General features: G+C 44.7%; 2 protein-coding genes across 8 annotated transcripts in view; both read left to right on the top strand.

Annotated features, from left to right (window-relative positions):
* LOC106959599 (nucleosome-remodeling factor subunit BPTF-like) lies at window positions 1-24,646 on the top strand. 6 transcript variants are annotated; one of them, XM_015052292.1, is made up of 32 exons: window positions 1-752; window positions 1,634-2,456; window positions 3,829-4,049; window positions 5,425-5,592; window positions 5,692-5,850; window positions 6,989-7,201; window positions 7,309-7,388; window positions 8,003-8,346; window positions 8,443-8,574; window positions 8,662-8,791; window positions 9,276-9,411; window positions 9,502-9,741; window positions 9,812-11,303; window positions 11,397-11,521; window positions 12,063-12,191; window positions 12,316-12,466; window positions 12,628-12,751; window positions 13,471-13,723; window positions 14,153-14,305; window positions 14,602-14,735; window positions 14,838-14,922; window positions 15,012-15,232; window positions 15,927-17,040; window positions 17,138-18,453; window positions 18,559-18,641; window positions 19,502-19,727; window positions 19,808-20,268; window positions 20,355-20,531; window positions 20,801-20,993; window positions 21,285-21,369; window positions 21,444-21,630; window positions 23,831-24,646. In XM_015052292.1, the coding sequence occupies exons 1-32, from the start codon at window positions 257-259 to the stop codon at window positions 23,868-23,870; spliced, it is 9,891 nt and encodes a 3,296-aa protein (XP_014907778.1). In that variant the 5' UTR covers window positions 1-256; the 3' UTR covers window positions 23,871-24,646. The 6 variants fall into 6 exon arrangements, with proteins under 6 accessions (XP_014907778.1, XP_014907776.1, XP_014907779.1 ...); XM_015052290.1 differs by having other exon boundaries at window positions 5,689-5,850; XM_015052293.1 differs by lacking the exon at window positions 23,831-24,646 and adding an exon at window positions 23,004-23,099 and having other exon boundaries at window positions 5,689-5,850.
* Window positions 24,647-25,513: 867 nt separating this feature from the next.
* kpna2 (karyopherin alpha 2 (RAG cohort 1, importin alpha 1)) overlaps window positions 25,514-27,634 on the top strand; it is a 7,542-nt gene continuing 5,421 nt past the window's right edge. The window contains exons 1-6 of one of the 2 annotated variants that reach the window (XM_015052306.1): window positions 25,514-25,622; window positions 25,854-25,968; window positions 26,052-26,192; window positions 26,774-26,862; window positions 26,954-27,222; window positions 27,293-27,378. In XM_015052306.1, the coding sequence (XP_014907792.1) occupies window positions 25,912-25,968; window positions 26,052-26,192; window positions 26,774-26,862; window positions 26,954-27,222; window positions 27,293-27,378 (642 nt within the window). In that variant the 5' untranslated portion in view covers window positions 25,514-25,622; window positions 25,854-25,911. Of the gene's footprint in view, window positions 25,623-25,853; window positions 25,969-26,051; window positions 26,193-26,773; window positions 26,863-26,953; window positions 27,223-27,292; window positions 27,388-27,634 lie in introns of both variants that reach the window. The other variant, XM_015052305.1, reaches the window with a different exon arrangement.

Raw genomic sequence — 27,634 nt, 5'->3', positions numbered from 1 at the left:
CACCTGTAGTGAGGCCCTGCTGTTTGTTCAGCCAGAGAGGCAGAGAAGAAAAATGGCGGCCCTAGGCGAACCTGAACGGGACGCCGGGCTAACGTTTTGAGCTTTCACATTCGAAGGGACACGGGGGCTTCGAGGTGTTCTGCCGATTCTGGGGTCCGCGCTCGTTCGGCTCCGTAGGGACACCGTTTTCGCTCGCATTCGCGTATGCCATTTGCACGCAAACCTTGGCATTCTAAAATAATAGATTTCGCCTATCATGAGAGGGAAAAGGGGCAGGCCGCCCAAACCGCTACAAACCGATGAGGCATCCCCAGCTGCAACCCGGGGTCTGCGACCCAGGAGGAACCTGAAGCCCAGGTTTAGAGACAGCGGGGATGAGGACGCCGAAAGCCCGACGAGGGAGCCCCCCAAAACGGCCAGAAAGAGGAAAGCGACGTCAACACGGGGCAGGGGACGAGGCAGAGGTGGCGGTGGAGGAAGAGGAGGCAGAGGTGGTCGCGGTGGAAGACGGACTGCTGTGTCCAAAACAGTGGTGTATGACGACCACGAGAGTGACGAGGAGGACGATGCTGTGAGTTTACGGTCGGAGGAGGACGAGTTTGTTGAGGAGGCACCTCAGTCCGAGGAAGACGAGGCCCTCAATGAGGAGTCTGACTGCCTGGAAGATGATGTGCTGGACGAGGAAGCGGATGATGCCAGCTTCTGCACAGAGAGTAGCTTTCGGAGCCAGAGCACTCACGCCAGCACTCCGGGTAATCACTGCTCACTGAACGGACCCTCGGCTCTGGAGGTCCCGTCTGGGTCAGAGCATGCAATAATAGGAGCTTGTGTACAGTGCAGGAAGCAGTAAGGTTATTGTTCAAAATGGAGAATGCACACTGTATGCAAACAGGGCCGCATTGAAGCCACTGCAGGTGGATTGAAGCATCAACCGTATCAGTAGCCCAACCTGTTTCCGTCGCCTGACGTTATCGTGTAGTTCACATTCATTTCCAAAAAGAATCTGAGGGTCTCTGTAGCTTTAGCTGTCATAGCCGTAGCTAATAACTTAGCTTATAACAAGCTAATGTTAGCACTGAAGGTAGCTGTTGCCTACTGTGTGACAGCTATTAAAAAATAAAAACAAAAACACACTTCATATTTGCAGCCCACACTTTTCAAACCTTTGCTTGAAACAAGAACTTTAATTCTGTTTTGTTTAATTAGCCGTAAAGAAAACAAACACACACAGCTAACTAACACTAGCCTAGCTAGCATGCTTGTCATTTTCTTATACTTTGGCAGCTTTCCTTAGAACAAGTTACTTTATTTGTTCGAGACTCTGGATAGTAATTACACCTAATGTCTTTGTAGTAAACCTGTCATTATAGAGAGGTTTAATTAGCGTTAATGTTGGCTAATTTGACAGCCACTGTGCTGTATGAGGATGAGGCAGCCTCATTAAGCTAATGATGAGCAACTTCAGCCATAGTAGCTCTTGTAGAAGCTTCCAGCTTTGTAGAGTTTGAAATGTCTTCAAAAGCATTTAAGTGATGAAATGTACTTTGTTTCAAGCAGTTTTTGAATAATTTCTTATGTTATTCTGCAATGATGTGTCAGTGTAATGAAATATTTTTTTCTTTTAATCCTGCAGGAAAGAAGAAGTTACGGGCTCCCCGTCCTCGCACTCCCATTCTGGAAGACAAGGAAATCCCTCCTCTTGAGCTTCCGGAGACCTCCGAGGATCTCTTGGTGCCCAGTGTGGAGCTGCTCAACATCAGCTCCATCTATGAGGTGCTGCGGAACTTCAGCTCGGTCCTGCGTCTCTCCCCATTCCGCTTCGAGGACTTCTGCGCCGCCTTAGTCGGCCAGGAGCAATGCACGTTGATAGCGGAGACGCACATCTCCCTGCTGAAGGCCATCCTGCGTGAGGAAGACTCCTCCAACACTACTTTTGGTCCTGCTGACCTGAAGGACAGCGTCAACTCTACTCTGTACTTTATCGACGGCATGACCTGGCCCGAGGTTTTGCGGGCGTACTGTGAAAGCGACAGAGAGTTCCACCATGTTCTGCCGTACCTGGAGACAGACGAATATCCGTGCGGTTCTCTCGAAAGCAAGGTTAAGGTGCTACAGTTCTTAGTGGACCAGTTCCTCACTACTAACATTGCCCGCGAGGAGCTCATGTCCGACGGCAGCATGCAGTACGACGACCACTGCCGTGTGTGCCACCGTCTGGGAGACTTGCTGTGTTGCGAGACGTGTTCTGCTGTCTACCACCTGGAGTGTGTTAAACCGCCGCTGGAAGAGGTTCCGGAGGATGAATGGCAGTGTGAGGTTTGCGTGGCACATAAGGTGCCTGGAGTCACGGACTGTGTGACCGAGGCACAGAAAAACAGGCCTTACATCCGCCAGGAGCCCATCGGATACGATCGCCACCAGAGGAAATACTGGTTCCTAAATCGAAGGATTGTTATGTGAGTTGGGGCAATCACCGCCTGTTTAGCTTATGTTTTTGGTGACATTCTCTGGTAATCCATATTTAGGTTCTTCAGATATACAGAGGTATTACAAGAGCTCAGCATTTTCTGCAAAGCATTCAAACACAAGAGAATGTGTTGGAAGCTTTTGAAGTTCTTAGAAACTCAGATCAACTGTATAATCAGAAGACAATAAAACTCTAAGAACTTCAAATTAGCAATCCATGACATCCTGTTTCCCTGGGAAACAGAGGTTAATTTCTTATTTCTGGTATCCGCTATGTTGGAACCATAATTATTTGTCCACTCTGGACAAACTGCAGGTAAAACAAACATCTCCAAAGCTCATTGTTAGGGAACCAAACCATGATTCCAATCAGTCATTACACACCAAACTATTGACAAGGAGTGAGGCTTGTTCTGGTAAAGGTAAGCAGTTTGCTAAAAGCTGCTGTTACTTTGACTTGAAATGTGTGTTTTGGACACGCAAGAAGAAGATTAAACTAGGACATAGAAAGGTAAAAATGAGAAAATAGATGTCATGCTTACTGTTGGTAAAGGTGGATGGTTTGTGGTGCTATGAGACTATTTGTCTTTCAAAAGGTGTGGCAACCTTTCTTACAAAAACAAAATCTGATTAACTATTGCCTGTAAAACAAAAATGGGTTATCGCTGCTTTTTATTTATTTTTTTTCTTTTGACAACGAGATTATGATCAAAAATTGATGGTAAAAAGGATAGGAAAAACAGTTCACCCAGACATGGTTCTCCCATGGCAATCCTAATACACTAACCTAAATCCAGACCCAAAATCCTTTGGACGTGAGAGCACAAGAAAAGACCTGGAATTGTTTTGAATAAATGTTCTCAAAGTAAGGGTTGGATTGTTCAAAACGTTTAGCTTTCTATGCATGGTTTTCAGGGCTGCACACCAATTTGTCCGTGTTTGTTCTTTATCGGCTGTTTTATCATATGAAGTTTGGAATCAAATAGATTTAGTTGAACACACCCTGCGAAGGATGAGACAAAACCTATGGTGATGAGTTTAGACGCAACTATGTCTAAACTCATGTTAGCTTTTTGCTGATGTGACTGCAAGTTGATTAGTTACAATTAGCTAGTAAGTAATTGTAGCTAATTATGTTATACATAATATGTACATTAGCTTATTAGTCTGTACTGTTACAAAATTAGCCTGTACAAAGTCACTTAATCCATAAAATTTATACGGGGCAAGTAAAGCCTGGTGGCCCGCCAGACTTATAATACACTGGGGGAAACCCTAGTAGACATTCATTGATATTTTGGCAGGGATCGAATATTTTCACAGATTAGACCCGTCCTAACATCCTCCATTGTCTCTTCCCAGTGAAGAAGATGGGGAGTGCGAGAAGAAAAAGATCTGGTACTACAGCAGCAAGGCACAGCTAGAGGAGCTCGTCGAGGGTCTGGACAAGGAGTACTGGGAGACGGACCTCCACGCCACCCTGGAGGAGATGAAGGAGGAAATGCACGCTCACATGGACATCACAGAGGATCTTACCAACCGAGCTCGTGGAAGCAACAAGGCCTACCTCACTGCCGTCAACGGTACGCCGTAAACCTGCTGCCCTCAGAACTCGAGGGGGAAAACACGTGGCACTGTTAAGCAAACGTTTGATTTGCTTGGGATTATGTCTGGCTCAAAACGTTTAGGGAAAGCACACATCTATGTGCTCCACCAGAGGTCTGAGGTATTTTATCAACGCCGGTGACAGTTGGGTGTTGCTCTTTGCGCTCCCTGACATAACGAGCAACTGTTTTCCACTCGGCCTTCCTCTAAGACGCTACAGTGGTTTGAAGACCTTTTCAGTTCTTAGCCAGCAGTTTCCGTTTATGTTTGGCTGCCCTATTATCTCTCTCTTTCAGCCAGACTTCCTTTGTGTGTCGCTACAACACTTAAATCTTGTCAGCAGTGAGATTTCTTGGCACCTTTGGCTTAAAGGAACACTTACGGGGGGTATCTTTCATTGTCTGAAGCGTGCGCCTGCTGCAGGCTGCTTCCTGGCATCAATCTCATGTGTTGATGCACATGATCATCCAGTAAAGGTTTTGGAAGGATAGGAGTAACAGAGTGACTTAACTCACTTTTGGTTTACTCATACGTACTCAGAGCCGCACCAATCAGAGATCACATGGCTGATTTCAAATCCAAGATCTTTGTCAATATATGTTTTAGCTCATCGGGATTTATCTTGAACAATAAATCACTTTCAAAATATAGATTAGCTTCTGAGAAATGAGACTGGATTACAGAGCTGCCAGTCTGCGTTGATGAATAGCTACAAACCCAGTAAAAATTTAAGTTCATTACTCTGTACAACTGCAGCTGTAAAGGAGTCTCTTGAGACTATTTCTGTTCCTGCTAATAGTAATACTATTATTCCTACATTACATTACTACCTCAAAGAACGCCTCTATGACAGATTGTGCTGAAACTACAGGGTGTACTTACTTTCAAAATAATTTTCACAAAACGGGAAAACTGCGTCAGTTAAAATTTGATTCTGCAGGTTTTCAGCAATTTTCTTTTTTCAGTCTTTATGGAAAGTGAGCAAATGACAGCGTGCCGCTTTTAAATATTTCATTCCATTATGAACAAAGCGCAGTTTTCAGTTAAGATGGTCATTTTCAGGAACCGCATTACATGGTTTTCACCACGTAACAACGTAGGGATTAAAAGGAGGGAAGTAGATTAGTTGTCGTACATGGCAGATTATTGAAGTCCCAAAAGTCGATCAACAAAACGTAATTTTGCTTCTAACGACGATGAACTAGTCGCAGTTTCAGACCGCCAACATGGATTTGATTTGCCCAACAGAAAACAATGCCATTTTTCAACAATTCCAATGATGCCTTCAAATGACATGGCCTGAAACGGTAATGGTGCCTCGGTTTCAGTCTAATTGCTTCTTTTCATCTGCAGAGGTGTCCGCGGAGCGTTTGAAGATCAGGCGAGAGGAGCAGGAGGCAAAGAAACGGACGGCGGAGGGGAAGAAGGGAGCAGAAGGGGACTCCGTAAACACGACCGAGCTCCCGACGCAGAAAAACAAAGCGGAGGACGGCGAGCCCACAGAAGACACTACTTCACAGGGTAAAATTAAAAAAAGAAGATAGAATATGCTCAACCAGTTTATGTTTTTCAAACAGGTTTTGAGTGAATCTGTGTCGATATGACTCCGTACCACAGCAGCTACCGCTCAGCCTCCTGCAGAGGAGAGATGCGTGTCCGATTCCTCCGCCTCCCAGGACGCAGCTGCACCCAACACTGAATCTCGAGAGCCAAACAATGAAACGGCCCAATCTGAGAACCACGAGGACTCCACTCAACTGGCAACAAAGGGACAGACAGGTACCCCCTCTTCACCGCCCCTGAGTCATTGTTTGTCCTAAAGTCAAGCTTTCACACCCTGCTCAGGGTTTTCCCCAGAAAACTTGCTAAACCTGGTTGTACGGGCGCTAGTCATCCAGCGGCCCACCATGTATTATCAGAAGACACTATTAACGAGACCTAAAGTCTTAAAAAATCCAAATGTTAGAATAAAACTAGTAATGCTTAGCCTGATGGGGATGAATGTAAAGCCTGGTGACCCGCCAGGCTTATAATACACAGCTTCCTGGCTGTTTGCACCTAAACATGTCATGATTTGTTTGGTAAACGTAAATCTGCACACTTCTGAGGGACACTGGATGCTGCGTCTATAAGTTTCATCATAATATTCTGTTTTGATAACAATAAACCTGACCATAACAATAACTATTTATTATTACTGCTTTTTGTGTTTGTGAGGCAGTAACGATAGAACAAAGTAATAGTGCCAAAGAAGTTTGATTTGATTTGTATCACTAAAGCTCACAAAGTAACTGCATTTAATCATATCTTCAAATTTGTTGAGCAGTGGAGAAGATTGTAAAACTAACAATCCTGACAATATCTACAGTTTTTTTAAAAAAAAACCATTATTAAGTGGAATTGATCAAATAGCGATATTTTTTTTTTTTTTTTATCGTGACAAGAAATTTATCGTGATAAATAAGATTTTTGTTTACAGATACCTCATAATCCATTTTATTTGTGGTTTTAGTTGTATGTAGGTTTTTATTTCAGTTTTATTTATTGTTTTGCTATGTTTTATTTTGGATATTTAAAATATCTTCCACTTCCAGGGTTAAGAGTTTGTTACAAAGTGAAAGATTGTTAGTCTTTGAGAGGGCGAACTTGTATAATGTTTTCAGACATTATACTTTAAAATGGTCTGAAAACAACATGATTATCGTTTATCACAATAATTACTCGGACAATTTATCGTCCAGCAAAATCTGTTATTAAGTGTGTATTTCTGATCCTCAGCATGTTTGAATTGTAAAGATCGCTGGTAATCCTAATTATTTTTATTGTTTACCATAGCCTGTCACCTGCAGCTGGCTTTTTTAGAAAACCTGCTTTCACTGTTTCTTGTTTTCGGTTTTCTTTAATATAAATAATGTAGACGAGCAGCAGAAGTCGGAGTCCACATGCAAAGACGCAAAAGGTGATGAGTCGTCGTCACCGAGCCAGAACAAATCACAAGAGTGGCCGTGTCAGCCGGACGCACCCAGCGACGGGGACCCACTCTCTGCACCTGGGGGCCTCAAGAAGGTGGAGCCCCCCGACCTGGCCGACAGGTCCTCCAGATCCTCCTTTACTAGCCAGGATGGGACCGGTAAGCACAAATATGGAAAATGAAACATCGAGTCTGATTTGAGTTTCGGCTGTGTCGAATTGTTCTTGTCTTAACGATGTGAGGGCGACTCGACTTCTTTCTGCCAGAGGACTACAATGAAAGGATGAAGAAGGAGAGCGGAGCAGGACACGAACCGAGAAATCTAATACAAAAAGGCAACGAAGAGGTGAGGCGTCCTGGGGGATTCTTTTTGTTTGTTTTAAATTAAATATAGAAGCGTTAATTTATTTGTAATGATTGCAATATGTCTGTGGAACCAAGTCTGCTGTTATAAATTGAGCAAAGTTGTAGTAACAGCATCTGAATCATGCTGCCAGCCTTAAAGTGGAATAAGTCGCGTGTGTAGAAACGAGCGGAGCACCAATTGCAGTTTTCTTGCTGATCACTGATTTTTAAAAACCTGCTGTTTTTGCCAATATGTTTTTTTTTTAACTAAGAAGTCACTCAATATAGCGACAAAGTTATATTGGACCAATTACAGTTTTCTGGCCGATCCATGATCTTTTAAAACTTGCCAATTCCAATTTCAGCCAATGCTGTTTTTTTTTTTTTTTTTTTTTTTGGTGTTTTTGTTTGAGAAGTTGTTAATAATGGTGACAAAGTTGGCACCAGTAGAGAGACTTCTGCTGAATATACACCTGCAGATGTCTGATTAGATCAGTGCATACGAACAGTTTCACATTGGCCAGTCTCCCAAAACGAAGGAAACTGGTGAAGATTCAACAGAAACTGAATCCTCCTGCTGATGAACTCCTAACACCCGTCCCGTCTCCGTTCCAGTCATCTCCCGCTGCCAACACGTCGCTCCTCACCTTCCTGAAAAGGGACCTGGCGGTGAATTTGGACAACCTGTTCAAGTTGGGTCAGGAGGGCAAATACAGGGTATACCAGAACCAGTACAGCACCAACACCTTGGCGCTCAACAAGCATCAGCACCGCGAGGACTACGACAAGAAGCGCCACCTCTCGCACAAGTTCAGCCTGACCACGGCGTCCGAGTTCAAGTGGAACGGCTCCATCCACGGGGTGCGGAGTCTGACGGTCTCCACACTGCGCCTCACCATCATCCAGCTGGAAACCAACGTCCCCGGACCGTTCATGCACCCCAACTGGGCGTCGCACAGGTGCGTCCGGGTGGCTTTTTCTATTAAATACAGAGAAACGTGAATGTTTGTCTGTATTATGTCATTGAACGGTATGTTTTTCTTTTTTCTTTGTAGGACCAACTGGAACAAAGCAGTACAGATGTGCAGCAAGGCCAGGGAATTTGCTCTGGCCTTGGCCATCCTGGAGTGTGCAATCAAACCGGTCGTCATGCTGCCCGTCTGGAAGGACTCTCTCGGCCACACGAGGTAAAGGAGGAGCAAGGCTCAGCTTGGCGTTTCACTGATGCGTGTCCTTGTCAACACTGTTCGTATGTTTCGCGTTGCGTCATTCAGAATGCACCGGATGACTTCCATGGAGCGGGACGAGAAGGAGAAGGTGAAGAAACGAGAGAAAAAACTTGAGGATGAAGAGACTTTGCAGCAGGCGACGTGGGTGAAGTACACCATCCCCATCAAACACCAGGTAGAGTACGGAGATATTATTTGGCTTGGAAAGGGATTTATACGAAAACATGTTGCACTTTTCAGACTTTTTTTGTGTGTCTGTGAGAAAGTTTAAAAACCGCATTTCTTTTTATGGAAATAACATCATATCCAGAGCAATAATTGATAAGACTGTACAAAAAAATATAAATATACATTTTGCATTCAAGATAAAAAAAACAAAAAAAACAAAATCATCTTCTTTGTCTGTAAATACCCAGAGCTCTTCAAGTGGCATAGTTTTAGTTTCACCTAGTTCAGGTTCAAATGTAATTGCACTTTAGGCAATAAAACCTATAAAAGAAGCTTAAGTGGTTAAATGAAAAATCTGCAGAATGTACCGTTTTCATCACAATAATTCATTACCAAAATAACAGTTAGTTGCAACCCTAATTCCATGCATACAGATCCTTGTTGCACATATAAATGTTTTCTAAAAAAGTGTTTGTTTTTTTTCTTCTAAGGTGTGGAAGCAAAAAGGGGAAGAGTACAGAGTAACAGGATATGGTGGTTGGATCTGGGTCAGTAAGACGCACGTGCCGCGTTTCGTTCCAAAGCTGCCGGGGAACACAAACGTAAACTACCGCAAAGAAATGGAAGGTAAAGCAACTTCCTCCAAATGTGTCCGTTGTCCTCTGTCGTATGTTTTTACATTTGAGGCTTACGCTGGTTTTTGATTTATTTATTCAGCTAAATCGAGAAAAGAGAGTGCAACACCTTCCATGAAGACGGAGGATTTAAAAGAAACTGAGAAGCAGGTTCCTGAGAGTGCAGAGGTCAAGGAGCAGGAACCCGACTCATTGTCCCAGGATGCATCTGTGGTTAATGGCAGCCAACCTCTCAGCAACAATGTAGAGGACATTTCTGTAAAAGATGAGCAAGCAAAGCCTGCTGGTGAAGAGGAGGAAAAAATGGATGTCGACAAGAAAGGTAAAAATCTGCAATTGTGAACGGGGTTTTAATTCTTTCGTCAGCTAACCTCTGAATCTCTTTGTCCAAGATGAAGTCGAAAGCAGCTGTCCTTCCCCGGCTACCGCAGCAAGGGAAACGTCGCAGGCACCGGAAGAACCCAAAACCGAGGAGATCCCCGCTAAAATCTTCTACGACGTTGTGAACGTCAGCGAGGGTTTCCAGCTGCGGACGGCCTACAAGAAGAAAGTAAAGCCGTCCAAACTGGACGGGCTGCTGGAGCGGCGGGTCAAGCAGTTTACCCTGGAGGAGAAGCAGAGACTCGAGCGGATGAGGCAGGCAGCCCTCCTGTCCAAGACGACGGCCGCGAAACCCACCGCCGTCGTCAAGATGGAAGGAACGACGAACGCCAAGCAGCAGCCGGCTCTGTCCTCGAGCGTTAAAACGGAGGAGAAGGAAGAAAACCTACGAGGGCAAGATCCTGTCGTCAAAAAGCTCGACTTTGATGAGGAGAGCACGAACTCGAAGGCGGACGTCAAATCCGATTCCGCCGAGTCCGGCCAGAGTAACTTAGCAGAGGTGAAGGCCATTGACTCTCATAAGGAAGTGAACGGAGAACCGGAACTCAACAGCATCAACAGTCGTCTGCCGGAGACGACGGGGAACAACGAAATAACAAAGAGATTCGGAGAGAACGTCAAGAAGCGGGGGTACGACGAAGTGGATCAAAGCAGCGGACAAATGGACTTGGAAAGCAAAAGCAGTCTTGCACAAATCAACGGCAAAACCGTCTCTGCAGACTCCGTCTCTCTGGTCCAGGGCGACGCGTTGGAACCCGAGAAAGAGCCTGTCAAGTCTTTGATGAACGGGAACCTCTCACGAAACGTTCTGTCCAGCGCAGCACACCTGCCACCTCCGAAAATCCCCAAATTGGAGAACCATCTTGAGGACAAGGCAGAGACTCTGAACAGTGGCGATTATTCAGCTGTAAAGAGTGAGGGGTCACTGCCTGTCAAGCTGGAATCGTCCAGTTCGTCTTTCCACAACAGTAGTACTACAGACAATTGCTCATCTAGAGAGGATGTAAAGACCTCAATCACTAACGACTCATCAAAGGAGCCTCAGAAATCTTCTATGGACGACACATCCAACAGCTCCAGTAAAACTCCCTCAGCAGAAAGTAGCTCGGTCTCCTCCGGTACCGTTTCTGCTACTCCCCAACTGGGCGTAGTGGCACCCGTCTCCCTGAGAAGAAAACCCAGCGACGCCAAAACCGCCGCGCCCGCCTCCACGACGACTGGTTCCATGACGATCAGTAAAGAATACTCCACAAGAGACAGGGTCAGACTCCTGCGGTTCTCCAGGTCCAAGAAGGCGCGCTCTGGCACGGCGCTGCCGTCCTACCGCAAGTTTGTCACCAAGAGTAGCAAGAAGAGCATTTTTGTCCTGCCTAATGATGACCTGAAGAGGCTGGGGAGGAAGGCGGGCATCAAGGAAGTGCCCATCTTCAGCTACAATGCCAAGCCGGCCCCTGATATCTGGCCCTACCCTTCGCCTCGGCCCACCTTTGGGATCTCGTGGAGGTCGGTGACATGCACAGATTGTACAAGTCTTATCTTTCTTCCTTCGTAAACATCTATTTATGTAACATGCACACTTTTTTTTTTTTTTTTAAGATACCGTCTTCAGACAGTGAGGTCACTGGCAGGCGTTAGCTTGATGCTAAGGCTGCTGTGGGCCTGCCTCAGGTGGGACGACATGGCTGTGAAGCCTTCTGCTGCGGTGGGAACGACTCGGAAAGGTGAGAAAAATTCAGCATTTGCTTAGGGCTGAAATGATTAATCGGATTAATCATGATTAATCGATTACTGAAATAATCGTCAACTTAATTTAGTAACTAATTAATCGTTAACTGGAGTTTACAGACTCCAAAAAAAAAGCCAGTTACTGAAAGAACAACACAAACAATGCAAAACATATCCATTTGCATTTAAGATATTTTAATTTTCAAACTTTTGCAATAGACATTTCTTTTCTGACATTAAAAAAATATCAGTTTATCATTACAGCTGCTTCGCTACAGTGATGAACTTCCTGTCATGTCAGTTTGGCAGACTGTTTACTTTCACTGTAGATGTCTCATTTCAGTCCGTCAACAAGTTCTCAGTTGCATTTTTCTTCTTCATTTTTCTTTCTTTATTCAATTTTTATTCCAAATAATCCATTTTTTTAATGTTCGACTCCCTTAGAGCCGTAACTCGTCTAAACTAACGAGGCTTCTTGTCCAAAAGAAGACTTTCTCCTCATAAGTGACTTAAAACTAGGAACCGTTTTGTCTCTAGAAACTACAGACACAGACATAATCACGACAGAGATTATTCGACGGAGGGACGTCGGGCCCCATGGCATTCGCTCAGAGTACTGCATCAGGAAGATCATCTGCCCCATCGGAAACAGAGACACTCCCAAAGGTAGGAGGTTTTGGGGGGAATTAAGTACCACCAAATGTAGATTTTGAGAGTAATCTGGACAAAACGCACTATAAGAGAAATAATATAAGACAAACCAGAAGCATTTAACCCTTTCTGTGATTAGAAACTCCAACTCCTCAAAGGAAAGGTCTGCGCTCGAGTGCCTTGAGGCCTAAAAAGCAGGAGCCGGCCAAACAGACGGGGCCTATCGCCGTGGAGACGTGGGTCCCTGAGGAGGAGCTGGAGCTTTGGGAAATAAAAGCCTTCGCAGAGAGGTTAGAAACACACAATCCAAATTGTCAAAACTATGAATATATTTTTGGGTGAAGGAGTCATTTTCAAAAGGACTGTCTCTATCTACTCTGCATTTTTAATCTTTTTTTTTTTTTTTTTTTTTTTTTTTTTTTTTTTTTTTTTTTTTTTTTGGGTTTTCCAGAGTGGAAAGAGAGAAGTCGCAAGGCTTAGATCCATCCAAAACCGGCGGGACTCTGAAGACCGCAGAGGAAGTGAAGGCCCATTTGGAGAATCAGCTGAAGCAGGCCAGACTGGCGGCTCAGCAGGTGACGACATGACACAGCTACGGCTGCAAATTGAGACTGAACACTGCGTCTGTCAGCACTGTGTCTGCGCAGCCTTGGAAAATCTTAATGTGTCTAATATTAAGGTCTTAACATGTCTTAAAAGTCATTAAAGAGAAAAAAAAAAGTTAGCCTTAAATACTTTAATTGGAGGTCTTAAATTTGGTTGTCTTGGGACTATTTAATCTCAAATGGTCACTTTACTAAAGTAATAGACTCAGTCATTTTGTCCCAGAAGGGATTTTATTTATTTATTTAGCCTAAATCATCATTTGGCAAAAAAAAGAAATGAGGTGTCATTATTTTACTTAAGTAACTGCATATTAAATGTAGTTTGATTATTTTTTCTTTCAGTCATTTGCAGACATCTTCAATGTGTTCTGTGACTCTTGCGGCTACCGCTAACTAGCTGCTAATATAGCCTCCAAGGGTAAAGCTAGCTAGTTTATTTATGCCCATCATGGCGAAGTGCAAACTTATTGCTGGTTGACTGGACGATGTTCGTCCTGGCAACGGAAGTTAGCCAATGGCTAACACACACAAGTTATTTATTTGCAATTTCCTTCTGTACGTTTCTGTCACGATCCAAGTCTTGAGCTCCATTCATAATGGTCTTTAAAAGTCTTAAATTTGAGATGGCGACACCTGCAGAAACCCTCATCGCCATTTTCTCCAGATCTTAACTGGAAATGTTTTTTCAGAAACGTCTCGAGCAGCAAAAACTCAGCACAACCGCCACTACTGCCACGACCACCACCACCAGCACAACCGCAGTCAGCGCTCCCAGTACACCGACCTCCACCGGCCAGAGGATGAGTCCAATGACACCTGGAGCCAAGATGGTCCTGGCCTCCAAACTGGGCTCCCCGGCTCCCTTCCAGCAGGACAAGAACTTCCACCAGTCCTTCGCTTCCTGGGTGAAGCAGGGCCAGAACAACAGCAGCAGCAGCTCAGGTAAGGAGTCATCTAGTATCATCGTCACAGACATTCATGTATCGGAGACGGAGTCACCAAAAAGTGTTGCTTTTCAAGCCCAACCATTCATACAACGTCTTGTCTCTTCTTTTTTTTTTTTTATAATCGTTCATCACATTCCATGTCACCAATCGAAACTGCCTTGCCAAAAAGATAATTTCATAACTCTCGGTGTCCACTTTCAGTCCTACGAAAATCAGCAATTTTGTGAATCTGACGTTAGATCCAACCCTGACGTAGGAACTAAAAAAGAACAAAAAATAAAAATAAAAAATCGAACTTTTAAGCGTTCTACTCGTTCTTGCGGACTTGGACCTCACAGTGGACACCTCGGCTGAAGGTCGGCCGTCGCCGCGGCCCCTTTGTCCGGGTTACACGTGACTCCAGGTGGCGTGGTGTGTCTTGCAGCCTCGGCGGCCGGCAGCATTGTCGCCGCCTCAGAGCAAACCTTCCAGATCGCTGGCGGCCCAGTGACTGTGGCCGGCCACGTCCTCGCCGCCAAACTGCCGCTGCCTGCTAACAGCAAGATTGTCACACTCAATGTGCCTTCTACTCAAGGAGGTAGGGAGCATGAGCGCCATCCGCTTTGGCAAGGCCGGTGGGCTGCGATTGCCAAAACAGATGGGAAAACTGTCCTGTGGAAGGCCTAAATTTGTTTTACGTGTTGACCCTCAGCATGATGAGTAAATTGTCCCCTCGTGAGTCTGTACTGGTGGAAATGTGCATGCCAGTTCAAGAGTCTTAAAACCACATAGGTGTTTATGAAACACACAGACACACACACACGCAGAGCATGCCTTTACACATTTGTATATTAATCTGTGACGCTCCTCTGCTGACATGATGGATCTTGTCGGCAGGTGTAGTTCAACAGAAGGTTCTGGGCATCTTCCCCTCCGGACCTCCAGCAAACCTCCGGACGTACAGCACATTACATCCAACGACTGGGAACATCAACCTCAGAGCCGCGACCTCCAGCACCCAGCAAAAGGTCTTCTGGTTTCATCCGTTTTATTGTCATCCAATACGCAGAGTGTTTTTCTTGATAATCTTAAAGGTTGTTTTTTTTGTTTTTTTTTAATGTTTCTTCTAGGCCACAACAACAGTAAGCCAGACACCCGGTGCAACAGGGAACCAAATGACTTCAACGGTTCGAAATCCAACAGCAGCTCAGCAAGGTGACTTGTCAAAAATCTACTTTTTTTTTTTTTTTTTTTTTTCTTTCTAAGCCATACAGAATCAATAAGTGTGTCAAATGTGATCCCAGGTCAGCCGACTGCAGTCCAGATGGGTCACACTCAGCCTGCAGTCACAGCCGCCCCCGGTACGCCTCCCGCTCCCAGAGCTGCAGGCCTGCCAGCCTCTTCGGGTCCAGTCGCCTCGACTCCCGGACAGCCCTCTGCTGGCTCCTCTCAGGCCCCGAGGCCGCAGCAGGGCCAAGTAAAACTCACCATGGCTCAACTCATGCAGCTGACGCAGAGCGCACAGGTGAGTTTGTACTTTCTTTCCTGTCTGCTTATCTAAAAACGGAGCTGTCGCTCCCACTGTGAAGGAAAGTTAACCATGTATCATCCACTTAAAAAAACAAAACAAAACAAACAAAAAAAACTTAAATTATTTAGATGTGATGTTAAAGATGTTTAGTTTTTGCAAGATCTCAAGTNACAGATGTTTTCTGTAAGCCTCTAGTTGAAGGCTGGCGACTTTTTCCCAAGGACAACATGATGGCAACAGAAGTTTCTGGACTTCTTGTTTATTCTTGGTTAAAACAATTTCTGTTATTTCAGGTGGATGAAATTCTCCTAATGTCCAAGTAACTTGTGCAAAACAATAAAAAAAAACCTTTATGAAATGTTTTTAATGTATATAATCTGTATGAATTCCTATTTTACACATGAACAGTTGGTGTAGATTGCAAAAGTTGAGGTGGAGGTCATATGTTTCGATTCTGAAAGATTTGAGATGGGTGTGAGAACTTGGAACATTAACTCTAGTAGGACTGACTGGCCTTGTAATTGTAATAGTGACTCCGGGGTGGCAGAAAATTTATCTTGGAGATCTTGGAAAAAGCGACTCGCTGTGGGGTTGGAGTCTCTAAACCTTTTTCTGGCTCAGAAAGTTGGACTGAAACTATGTCTTAATTTTCATTTGATATTAAGAATATTGTTCTGACATTTTTCAGGGGGGGAACCCGGGTCTGACTGTGGTGATCCAGGGTCAAGGCCAGACCCAGGGACAGCTTCAGATCATCCCGCAGGGTGTTACGGTCATCCCCGGACCTGGTCAGCAGCTAATGCAGGCAGCCATGCCCAACGGACAGATCCAGCGCTTCCTCTTCACTCCCATGCCCCCATCGTCAGCCGTTTCGACTTCATCCCCCATGAACGCTACCCCTACAAAGCCCGCCACAACTCCAAGCCCTCAAACCCTAACATCTTCTCCTCCTCAATTGCGAGCCGCAGCCCAAGTCCAGACGACTCCATCAGCCTTAGCCCAAACGCAAATGGCCGCGCCTCTTCCTGCCCCTACACACGTCGGGAGCCCCTCACCAAAGCCGAGCTGTGCCCCCAGCCCAGCTTCTGTTCCTGTCCAGAACCAAGTCACGTCCCCTGTGACGCCTACACCTCAGGCCTCTCCACGAGGACACATTACAGCTGCTTCATCCGTCCCCGCACAGGCACACACGTCTTCTCCGGTGCCTTCTTTAGCACAGCCTTCCACACAGGTGTTAACCCCCCCACCATCAGTTGTTGCACCCCCGCAAGTGGTGAGATCTGTCGGTGACTCTCCACAAAACCTCAACCCAAGTTATAAACCAGGCTTCTCCTCCACCCCCACACAAATCCAAGCCATCCCACAAACACCGATCTCCACCCTTACAGCAGGTTCACCTCCAGCACAAACCCAAACTGCAAGTTCCCCTCCCGTACCGGGACACACTGCCCTCCAAACCCAAGTCCAGTTCCAGCCCCAGTCTGTCTGCTCACCTCCAGGCTTGACCTCAACCCACCTCCAGATGCAGACCTCGAGTCCAGTGTCGGTCAGGCCAGCTGTCCAGGTTTCACCCCAGGTTCCCGTTTCCGCCTCGCTACCTTCGCCTGTCCAAATACCAACGCCGGCCCTGGCGCCCGTCTCTGCTCCCGTTATAGCTGTCGTGTCCACCCAGGTTTCCATCCCTTTCCCAGCAAAAGCTCCAACCCAAATACAGGCTGCGCCTTCTGCGCCCCTTCATGCAGCCATGGCAAGTGCTGTTGTCACACCGGTCACAGCCACGTCTACCATACCTTCAGTGCCAGGTAAAGAACCAAAATCCAACATGTCATTGTACTGTTTTTTTTTTTTTTTTTTTTTTTAATATTCACTTCCCTTTGGGGGTTTTTTCTCCTTTTGTAGCTCTGATAGAACAGAGGGCAGCTCAGCCCAAAAACTGGACTCCATCATCGTCTTCTCAGGCTCCAGCTCAGGCCGCAACTCCAGTCACATCACCAGCCATGGCCTCCGTTCCTTCGTCTTCTCCCTCACTAGTCTCCATCCACTCGCCCATCGCTCCTTCGCCTCAGACGTCTCAGACTCCACACTCCCAAGTGCTGGTCCAGCATCCTACCATTGTATCTGTGCAGCAGGTGTCCCACGTGGCGGCGTCAGCGGTTCAGGTCAGCATGAAGGGGTTACCCGTTTCCTCCGTTGTGTCGGCCGTAAGGCCCGCGCAGATCCAGACCTGCGGACAAGTCCAGCAGATTCCACACCTCCAGCCTCAAGTTCAAGCTCCAATTCAGTCCCAGATCAGAGTTCAGTTCCAACCGCAGGCTCAAATACAACCACAAACGCAACAATCGCCACAACCCCTTACTCAGGTTCAGTCCCCCTCCATGCAGCTCCAGGCCAGGACGCAGCCTCAGTACCACCCCCAGGTTCAAGCTGCGTTTCAGACGCAACCTCAGCCGACGCAACAGCCTCTGATTCAGTCGCAGCCTCCGGCGCAACCTCAGGCCCAGACTCCGCTTCAGCCGCAGCAGATCCAAACCCAGCTCCACACCCAGGTCCAGATCCAGCAGCAGCAGCAAAACCAGATTCTCGCCCAAAGTCCGCAGAAACCCCACGTCCACGTTCAAACCCAGGTCCAAACGCAGCCTCAGTTTCAGGTGCAGTCGCCGCCACCGACCCAAGTCCCCCAGCCACTGCAGGTCCAGCCCCACGGCCAGGTCCAAGCTAAGCTCCAGGTCCAGTTCCAGCCTCAGAGCCAGCCTCAAGTTCAAGCGCAGCCTCAGCTGCAGGTCCAGTCTCCCATCAGGCACCAACTCATCACAGTGTCGGGCCTCCAGCAGCCGGTGCAGCTGCTCTCCGCCCTGCCGCCTCATGTCGCCGCCCAGATCCAAGCCCAGATCCAAGCGCAGGCCCAGCAGCAGGGGGGCACGGTCCCCCAGCAAATCAAGCTGCAGCTGCCCATCCAGATCCAACAGGCAGGGGGCCAGATCCAAGCCCACCAGATCCAGAACATGGTGACCATACAGGCACCAGCGAGCATTCAGGAGCAGCTTCAGAGACTGCAGCAGCAGCAACAGCAGCAGCACCAACAGCAGCAGCAGCAGCAGCAACAGCAGCAGCAACAGCAACAACCACCAAAGAAGAAGAAACATAACGAGGCTAAAAGGGAACCCAAAGACCAGAACCTGCATGTCATTAGTCCTAAAGATGGCATTCAGAAACCGGTGAGACGCAGTGGCACAACAGTTATTCATGTTTTTTCTGTATGAATGAACTCTCTCTCTAGATAAGTTGAAGGTTAATGGGATTTTTTTTTTTTTGCTTGTCAGATGGCAGTAAAGCAAAATGCTTCAGCAGAACAACTAAAACAAAGGAAGAGCCTGGCTGCAGCAGAGCGGGAGGAGAACCAGAGGTTGGAGCTCAAGTTATAAGCTAGATATCACTATTATTAATATAATACAACAATTAAAAAATACTTTATTCATCCCAAAGGGAAATGAAACTTTGCAACTCATATCCAACCCGATTACATTTACTCAAGTAACATTTTGGAAAAAAAATAAATAAATAAAACATTTAGTAGTAATTTTACTTTGCTGTACTTTGTACTTCTACTTGAGTAATTTTACTACGTGTCGCTGCTCTTGAGTGAAATTTCTGGATTCTTTTGCCCACTGTGAGAAACTTCACTGACTGAAGAACAAGCTTGCTTTTTTTTTTTTTTTTTTTTTTTTTTTTTTTTTTTTTTTTTTTTTTTTTGCAGTTTTTTTAATAGCTGGGGCTGAAATGATTAATTGGAGTAGTCATTGATTAATCGTGATTAATTGGTTATTGAAATAATCGTCAACTAATTTGGTAATCAATTAAACTTTAACTGGAGTAAAAAAAAAAGGCCATTTACTGGAAGAACAACATATTCAGAGCAATAATTAAGTCAAAACTGTACAGGAAATATATACATTTTCCATTGAAGATAAAAAAAACTTCTTTCTTTGTCTGTAACTGTGTTCTACCCAGAAGTGGCAGTTTTAGCTTCAAGTTCAAATGTTTTTGCATTTTAGGCAGAATAAAATGTTTATTTTTTAATTTAAAAAATGAATTATTTGTATGTTTTCGCGTATTTTTAAATTGGAAAAATCTGCAGAATGTGGAATGTTTTCCTTATCCGATTGATCGTCATAACGTTTGATTTAAAAAATAATCGTCAGCTGTAGTTCCACACAGTTAAAACAGCAAAGCCACAGCTAAGGCTCTACCTTTCTCTCCCCTCAGAATGATCATGTGCAACCAGGTGATGAAGTTCATCCTGGACAAGATCGAGAAGGACGAGAAGCAGGCGGCGAAGAAAAGGAAGAAGGAGGAAGTGGTTGAGCAGAAGCGCTCCAAGCAGAACGCCACCAAGCTGACCGCTCTGCTGTACAAGCACAAAGAACAGCTGAAGGCCGAGATCCTGAAAAAGAGGGCGCTGCTGGACAAAGAGCTGCAGCTGCAAGTTCAGGTTAGTTTCCGGAACTAAACCGGGCCAGGATTTCTAGAAATTGCGATTCCAGACTCTTGAGAAGTGATTTCTCTTCCTAGGAGGAGCTGAGGCGGGACCTGGCCAGGCTGCACAGGGAAAAGGAGAAGGCGCGCGCCGCCATCACCCAGGCCGCCGCGGCGACCGTCAAGGCAGCCTCCTCCCACCCGTCGCACTCCTCCCACGGCTCCCACTCCTCCGCGTCCTCGTCCCACAAGCGGAAGCGGGAAGAGGAGCGGGACAAGGACAAAGGCAGGGACAGGGACAGGTACCACGAGAAGAACAAGAAGCGGGACAGGGAGAAGGACAGGGAGCGACACCGAGACCGGGACAAAGAACGGGAGCGCGACAAACACCGGGACAGAGATCGGGACAAGGAGAAGGAGCGGGATGGCGACGCAGAGCGGGATTCCGGCTCGCTGAAACACAAGAAGAAGAAGAAGAAGCTGTCTTCTACCTCAAAGGACCACAAGAAGGACACCAAGCTGTACTGCATCTGCAAGACGCCGTATGACGAGTCCAAGTGAGCTCAGAGGGCCTCCCCGCCGTATGTTGGTTCAAATTTGGTCCGAATTCTGCAAAGAAAGAACATTCTCTCCTCCCTCGCAGGTTCTACATCGGGTGCGATCTTTGCTCCAACTGGTTCCACGGCGCCTGTGTGGGAATCACGGAAAAGGAGGCCAAGAAGCTGGAGGACTTTGTGTGTAACGACTGCAAACGCAGCCAGGAGGGGCAGAGCAACGAGGAGCTGTACTGCATCTGTCGGACGCCGTACGACGACACGCAGTAAGGATCCGTCAAATGTCTCACTTCTGTCCATGGCTGCTTGTCGGTCAGTGAGTGCAATTAGGATTAGAAGAACCAATGTAAAATAAAAATTATAAAGAAACTGACAAAAAAACAGCAGGTTGACTAACTTGGTCAAACTTGGTCAACTAACCTTTAAAAAGTTAAATAAATAAATATTAAAGCACGAGATCTGAAATTCCGGCTGGGATAGTTTGCGTCTTCTGTGTCTTCCCATAAACCCTGTGTCATCCAATCCTCACCCACAGGTTCTACATCGGCTGCGACCGCTGCCAGAACTGGTACCACGGGCGCTGTGTGGGCATCCTGCAGAGCGAAGCCAATCACATCGACGTGTACGTGTGTCCGCAGTGCCAGTCCACGGAGGACGCGATGACGGTGCTGTCGCCGCTCACCGACAGAGACTACGAGGGGCTGAAAAGAATATTACGGTCATTACAGGTACGAGCTCTCTCTCTCTCTCTCTCTCTCTCTCTCTCTCTCTCTCTTTGTTCTTTACAATCTGAACTCTGGATTTTTACCAACTGCTTAACGTTTGTCATGTCATCACCACAAACTTGAATATATGTTCTAGAGATTGTGAAGTCAGTGTTAATCAAAATAGATGGACTTTGTATTGAATGCTTTTTTCAGAATTTTACAAAGTGTGTAAAATGTGATGCATCTTTTTCTGACAAATGTGTCCTTTACTAAAAAATAAAAGATAAATTTTGCCTGTTTGTTATTCGTCAGTCTCACAAAATGGCGTGGCCTTTTCTCGAACCGGTGGATCCCCACGACGCGCCAGATTATTACCGCGTGATCAAGGAGCCGATGGGTACGGCCTCCGCTCGCCGCATGCCTTTTAGTGAACGCGACGCTCGTTTCATACTCGTTTGTCTCTCTTTCAAGATTTTTCCACAATGGAAACCCGTTTGCAAAAGCGACATTACCAGAAGCTCACAGAGTTCGTGGCGGACGTGACCAAAATCTTCGACAACTGCCGCTACTACAACCCCAACGACACGCCCTTCTTTCAGTGCGCCGAGGTGCTCGAAGCCTTCTTTGTACAGAAGCTGAAAGGCTTCAAGGCCAGCAGGTAGGAAGTTCTGCTGCTCCTGCCGAACCGAGGTTCTGAGGATTCGCTTGTTTGTGCTCGTAAAGATTTCATTTCTTTATGGAGAAACTCTACCATGTTTATTTTCTAACTTCATCCGTGTTTTTATGTCTGCCTGTCTTTTTTTTTTTTTAAACTACAAGCATGTGTGGCGCAGCTTGAAGTCATAGAGTGTTATTTATTTTCTACATGTGCATATGGTCACAGTCATTGCCTGGAAAAGTGTCCATACTATCAGAAGGTTTTACATTTTGTTGCGTTAAACCACAAACATCAATGTATTTTATTGGGACTCAGTGGTGGGCACCGCTAACTGAGAAGCTAGCTACACTAAAGCACTAATCATAAACGTTGGTTCCACTAACCACCACACCAACGTGGTATTTATGTAGCGGGAGCTAATGCTAAAGCGCTAACTTCAATTCAAGCAGCAATTTAATTTTGACCTTGTAATTTGCATGTTCTGTAATGCCTACACATTGATTTTATTGAGAGAGCGTGAGGAGAGGAAACCGAACTGCCGCGTAAACACTTTTCACCCACGGTCAAAATAAGAGTGCACATATAAACGTTGAACTTGAAAAATTCTTAATAGTCGATAAACAAAACTTCATCACCAATGTCAAACTTTACTGAGCTGAAAGTTTACAAAACAAAACAGCCAATTAAATTAGAGCTTCAGAGTTTATCCAGAAGAAATTAATTTAGGGGAAGCTAGGTGTGCTAAACGCTTTTAAAGTGCTAAATGAGAAATTAGCTTTGGTGTCAGCATGTTAGCAGAAGAGTGCCGATAATTGTGAACTGGAAAGAAATTGTAAATGGTTTTTTAAATTTATTTATGAATAGATATTTTCAAGTCTTACCGCAGCCAGCGGACCTCTGAACCAGTTCTTAACTCTTTTGCAGTCTCTAACATTTTTTCTTAAGGATTTCCCTGTTTTAAACTCGGCTCTTCAGCTCTTAGCATCTTTTCTGTTCCCACAGAAGAAAAGCAGAGTTAGCCGTTGTGCTAATTGAGGCTCATTTGCTGTAACGGTGACCTGTCAAAAAAACCTGCTCCTATTCCTGTGTAGGGTTTTTGTTTGTAGAAAGAGTTCAGTACAATTTCTCTTCCACTTCACAATTACGCAATAAGTTGGTCCCAAATAAAATCCCTGTAAAAACACTGAGGCGTGTGGTTAAAACGTGACAAAATATGAAACACTTTTCGCAAGGCTCACTACGTCTCACCGTCTCAACACTGACTCTGGTTGCGTCTTGGACATTTTTTTGCATTTGCGTCTGTGTGTGTGTTTGTCCACCTGTGCTGCATGCCTGTGATTTAAGCCATTCCATCTTCTTTTTGTTTCTTGCAGATTGTCTGATTCTTAAGTGTGCCAGTCTAGCTGGAGTCTGGACTGGATGCTGGGGGGTCTCTCTGTTGACACTGAAATAAACAAACAAAAAGAAATTAATTATGTGTTTCCAAAAACGGCAAAAAGTCTCAAGAAAAGCCCCCCACACACACGTGCACACACACAGACTCACAACCACCAAATGTGCTCTTTGTTTTTTGTTTTTCTGAGGAATGACTTGTAATCATAGCGGAACAGGAAACATGGCAGCCATTTTGTTCTCTTTCAGAAGAAATTAGGATACCGGCGTTTGTGCTCAATCAAGCGTTTTAAATGCTTTTTACTCACAAGCGTCTATTTATTTCTGTTCAAACATCTCAGTTGAATTGGACATGTTGAAGGTGTTGACTAAAGTATATATTAAAAAAAAGCTGCATATTTTTTTATAAAGGTATATTTATGAAACATTTTTGTATGTTACTTCACCTTTAGTTCTGGATGTTATCTACATTTTATGATGTACAGTGGTTGTGAGATTATATGTCTGACTGTATTTGACCCTTTTTTAATAATAATAAAAAAAAAATCTCATTTTAGATTATTAATATTTTATTAGTCTAAAATGGTCTGAAGAGAGAGAGAGAAGTGCGTCTTCCTGTTCCTCGACTCGCAAGGTTTTGCGGTCATGAAAGGTCTGGTCTCGAACGGAGACGTTCGTGCCAAGATGGCCGCACAACATGGCCACACAACCCCCCCGAAGCGTTTTGCATCTTCTGTCTGTGACTAACTGCAACAGTAAAGAACCTGAAGAGCTCTCAACTCTTCCCCTTCTTCTCCACATCCTGTAGGTCTCATAACAACAAGCTTCAGTCTTCTGCCGCCTCTTAGAAAGCATCGCACGTTACGCAAACAAAATGCACTTGCCAGGAATCTGGCTTCTTTCTTTTTCCTCCCTCTCCGCTCTCCCCCGCCCCGTTCCCGTCGAACTGTGACTCTGATGGACGCAGGGTTGGTTGGGGGGGGAGGGGACCTGTCCTCACGAAGCGGGCCAGCGCAGAGAGAGGCGAGAACAACTGAGGCGTTTCAGATGGAAGTTTACCTCGGAGAAAACTCTTATGGAGCTCTCATGTTTCCATTTATGTTTTTCTTTTTTTTTTTTTTTTAAGTCAATTTTCACCCTCAAACTGTTGTAAAAAAAAAGTCTGGGTTTTGTTTTTGTTTTTGTTTTTTTTTTGGTCTTCTCAAACAGGGACCTGCTATGGAAACGCAATGACTGAGTTTATCTGAGCATCATGTTTCAAGAGTTTTGTGTCTGAATTCAGATGTCACAGTGGAGCAATGTTTTAATCCTCACGCATTTCCACTCATCGTTCATTCTGAAGCGGCATGAAAGACGGTTTTAAGTACTAAAGTACTAACTATGTGGACATCAGTAGTCTTCTTGGTTAAACGTATATAAATATTCTACTGAGAGTATGATAATAAGCTATTGTAAATGACTTGCTTTGCAGTAGTGACTGAGAAAGAATGAAAAGATGTATTTCAAGGTTTCCTGCCCCTGTTTGTAAAAATTCATTGGATTTTGACTTGATTTTTTTTTTCTTTTGTATTACAGCTGAAGAAATATTGATGTATATGAAACTTAATAAAACTTAAAAGACTAATTTGTTCTATTTTTTTCCCCCATACCCCCACCCCCCAAAAAACTTTAACATGAGCTTGTTTACTTCACTTTTGTCTCCATATATAGTCGCATAAATATAAACTCAAATATACACCAAATTCAGTATGTTAAATTGGAGCCAGAAATAATTACAAAATATTTTTTTGTTTTAAATCTAAATTAATGGTTTAACTCCATAAACTGAAAAACACATCTGCTTCAACTTAGTTTTAATTTTGAGAAAAGGGCTTAAATATTTTTGCAATACATTTCTGTTTGGTGATTTAAATGTCTAAGAAAATGAACTGTTGCTGAGAATTTACATACTTTTTCCATATATTGTAAAATTTCTTCTTGTGACATAAAATGACTGAAAACTTCAGATCAAGTTTGAAAAACCTATTAAACCACTTTCATTTAATCGTTTCAACAGAAATGCTTATACATATGTTTTACCGTTTGAATGTAATTAATTTTATTTAGTGATATTTATAGTATACATAAAATACCTTTTTTTTAACAGAAAATGCTATCAATAGCTTTACAGCTGTTACAAAGCTTTATAATAACTTTACAGTTTTGTATAAAGAGGGGGCTTATTGTAGGCTTTAGAACAAAAATAAATAAGCCGAACTGAATTTTGAGAATAGAAAAGTTTCTGTTAAATAACTTCCTGGTAGAGAATTTTAAATATCGCCGTCGAACTCTCGATCCTGGAACAGTTTGCTCGCATTGTGACAGTAGGTCCGTATTCAGCCTGAACTGATCCTGGATCAGGGCAAACTGGAGTCCACATCTCGCGATGTTCTCGTGAAGTGACGGTGTTTCCGGTGACGCATGTGATTTTTTTTCAAAACGACCAATGAACACCGGCGAATGAATGCTTTGACTCGAATGGCCCAATCAGAGGACTTTTTTCTGGAATTTAAAGGTCTGTGCGGCATTTTCTAACTACACATCTCCTGCTCCAGCATTGGGTAAGTGTCCGACTGCTACTTCTGATTTTTATTTTTTTAAATATTTTATATGCTTTGTGGGTTTTTTCACGTTGTATTTACTATTTTCTTAGTTAATTGACAAATGTAGCTGAATTTAAAATTTGAACGTGGTGTGTTCTTATCTTGACATTTTCTGGTGCCTTAGAAAATGCACGAGGTCTTGTTATTCAAGCGAAATAATAAGCGACATAAAAGGGATTGTTTGCACAGGAATTACACCGCTACAAGACCTGTTCTCTGCACTCCCTAATCACACAAACATACAAAAATGTCCGAGAACGTCGCACGCCTGAACAAATTCAAGAACAAAGGCAGAGATGCTAACGTGAGTTGTATACGACTGAGCAAAGCTAGAGTTTACCAAAATGCTGAATCCATAATTACACGCTTTATCTGAATTTAACGCAGGAGCTCCGACGCAGGAGAGTGGAGGTGAACGTCGAGCTTCGTAAGGCCAAAAAGGATGACCAGATGTTCAAGAGGAGAAATGTGGCCGCTGCCCCGGATGAGGCGACGTCTCCCCTCCAAGAAAGAAACCAGAACTGCCAGGTGAACCTTTTAGCATATCTTGCCAAGGGCCTAAGCGACATAAGTTTTCATATGAAGTTAATGTTTTTGGGTCCTATTTTTGTCCTACATTACTGCCAGACTAAAATGAGTAAATTAAGGGGGTAATTCTTCACACTAATTTGGTCCCGAAGAGAAGGGATCAGGTATATTATAAACGACAATGTGAAATTCACAATTGCATTATAAAACGTCACTCTGATTTTGATGGTAAATATATATAGCAGTTTAGTTATATTGGCCTCCTAGCATAACTTCCTAAGTCAAATTTTAATGGGCTTTGATAATCATTGACTGAAATGTGGGGACAATAACTTGCACATTATTTTTGGACTTTAACAAATATTCAGGCAGGGTGATGTAGCAATTTCAGGGGATCAGTATTATGCAAATATCTCAATTTAACCCAAGTATGACCTGGGCAACTATGCCATGAGGCCAAGGACGTGCAACTCCAAGCAGGATTTTTTGGTATTTGTTCTGATATCTGCTTATAAAATGTTGTGTGTGTGGCTGAATACTTCCTGTTTGTTAATCCTCTGTTTTTTTCCTTACCTGTGCAGGCATTCAGACAGTGGACTGTCGAGGAGATTGTTGCTGGAGTGAACAGTGGCAGTCTCGAGTCCCAGCTGCAGGCAACCCAGGCTGCACGGTAATTCATAATTTATTAAAATAAAGCTGCAAACCAGAGCTTTTTTAAAATTGTATATAATAAATTCTTAACTCCAATGTTTCTGGTGCAGGAAGCTGCTGTCCCGTGACAAACACCCTCCCATCGACCAGATGATCGCTTCCGGCCTCATCCCCAAGTTCGTCTCCTTCCTTGCCCTCACTGACTGCCCTCCGATCCAGTTCGAGGCGTCCTGGGCGCTGACCAACATCGCCTCGGGGACGTCTGCTCAGACTATGGCCGTGGTGGACGGCGGGGCCATCCCTGCCTTCATCAGCCTGGTCGCTTCGCCCCAGCAGCACATCAGCGAGCAGGCAGTCTGGGCTCTTGGAAATATCGCTGGTAATTAGCAAAAATGTGTTTTTTTTTTTTTTTTTTTTTTCTGTGCATAATTATTTACTTCTCTCTTCAGGCGACGGGTCGGCTCTTAGAGACAGGGTGCTCAAGCACGGCGCAGTAGCCCCTCTGCTCACTCTGCTGGCAGTCCCTGACCTCACTGTGTTCACTGTGAGTAGCATTTTCTTTGAAATTTGTTCAAATTATGGTTTGAAATTCACGTGAGTGACCTCGCCCATCCCAACATTTTCAAATTTTTTTTTTTTCTGTGCATAATTATTTACTTCTCTCTTCAGGCGACGGGTCGGCTCTTAGAGACAGGGTGCTCAAGCACGGCGCAGTAGCCCCTCTGCTCACTCTGCTGGCAGTCCCTGACCTCACTGTGTTCACTGTGAGTAGCATTTTCTTTGAAATTTGT

This window comes from Poecilia latipinna, unplaced genomic scaffold, assembly GCF_001443285.1.
Source record: "Poecilia latipinna isolate Pla-1442-1.1 unplaced genomic scaffold, P_latipinna-1.0 Scaffold1100, whole genome shotgun sequence".
NCBI classification, from domain to species: domain Eukaryota; kingdom Metazoa; phylum Chordata; class Actinopteri; order Cyprinodontiformes; family Poeciliidae; genus Poecilia; species Poecilia latipinna.
This window is presented reverse-complemented; position numbering and strand designations above follow the sequence as displayed.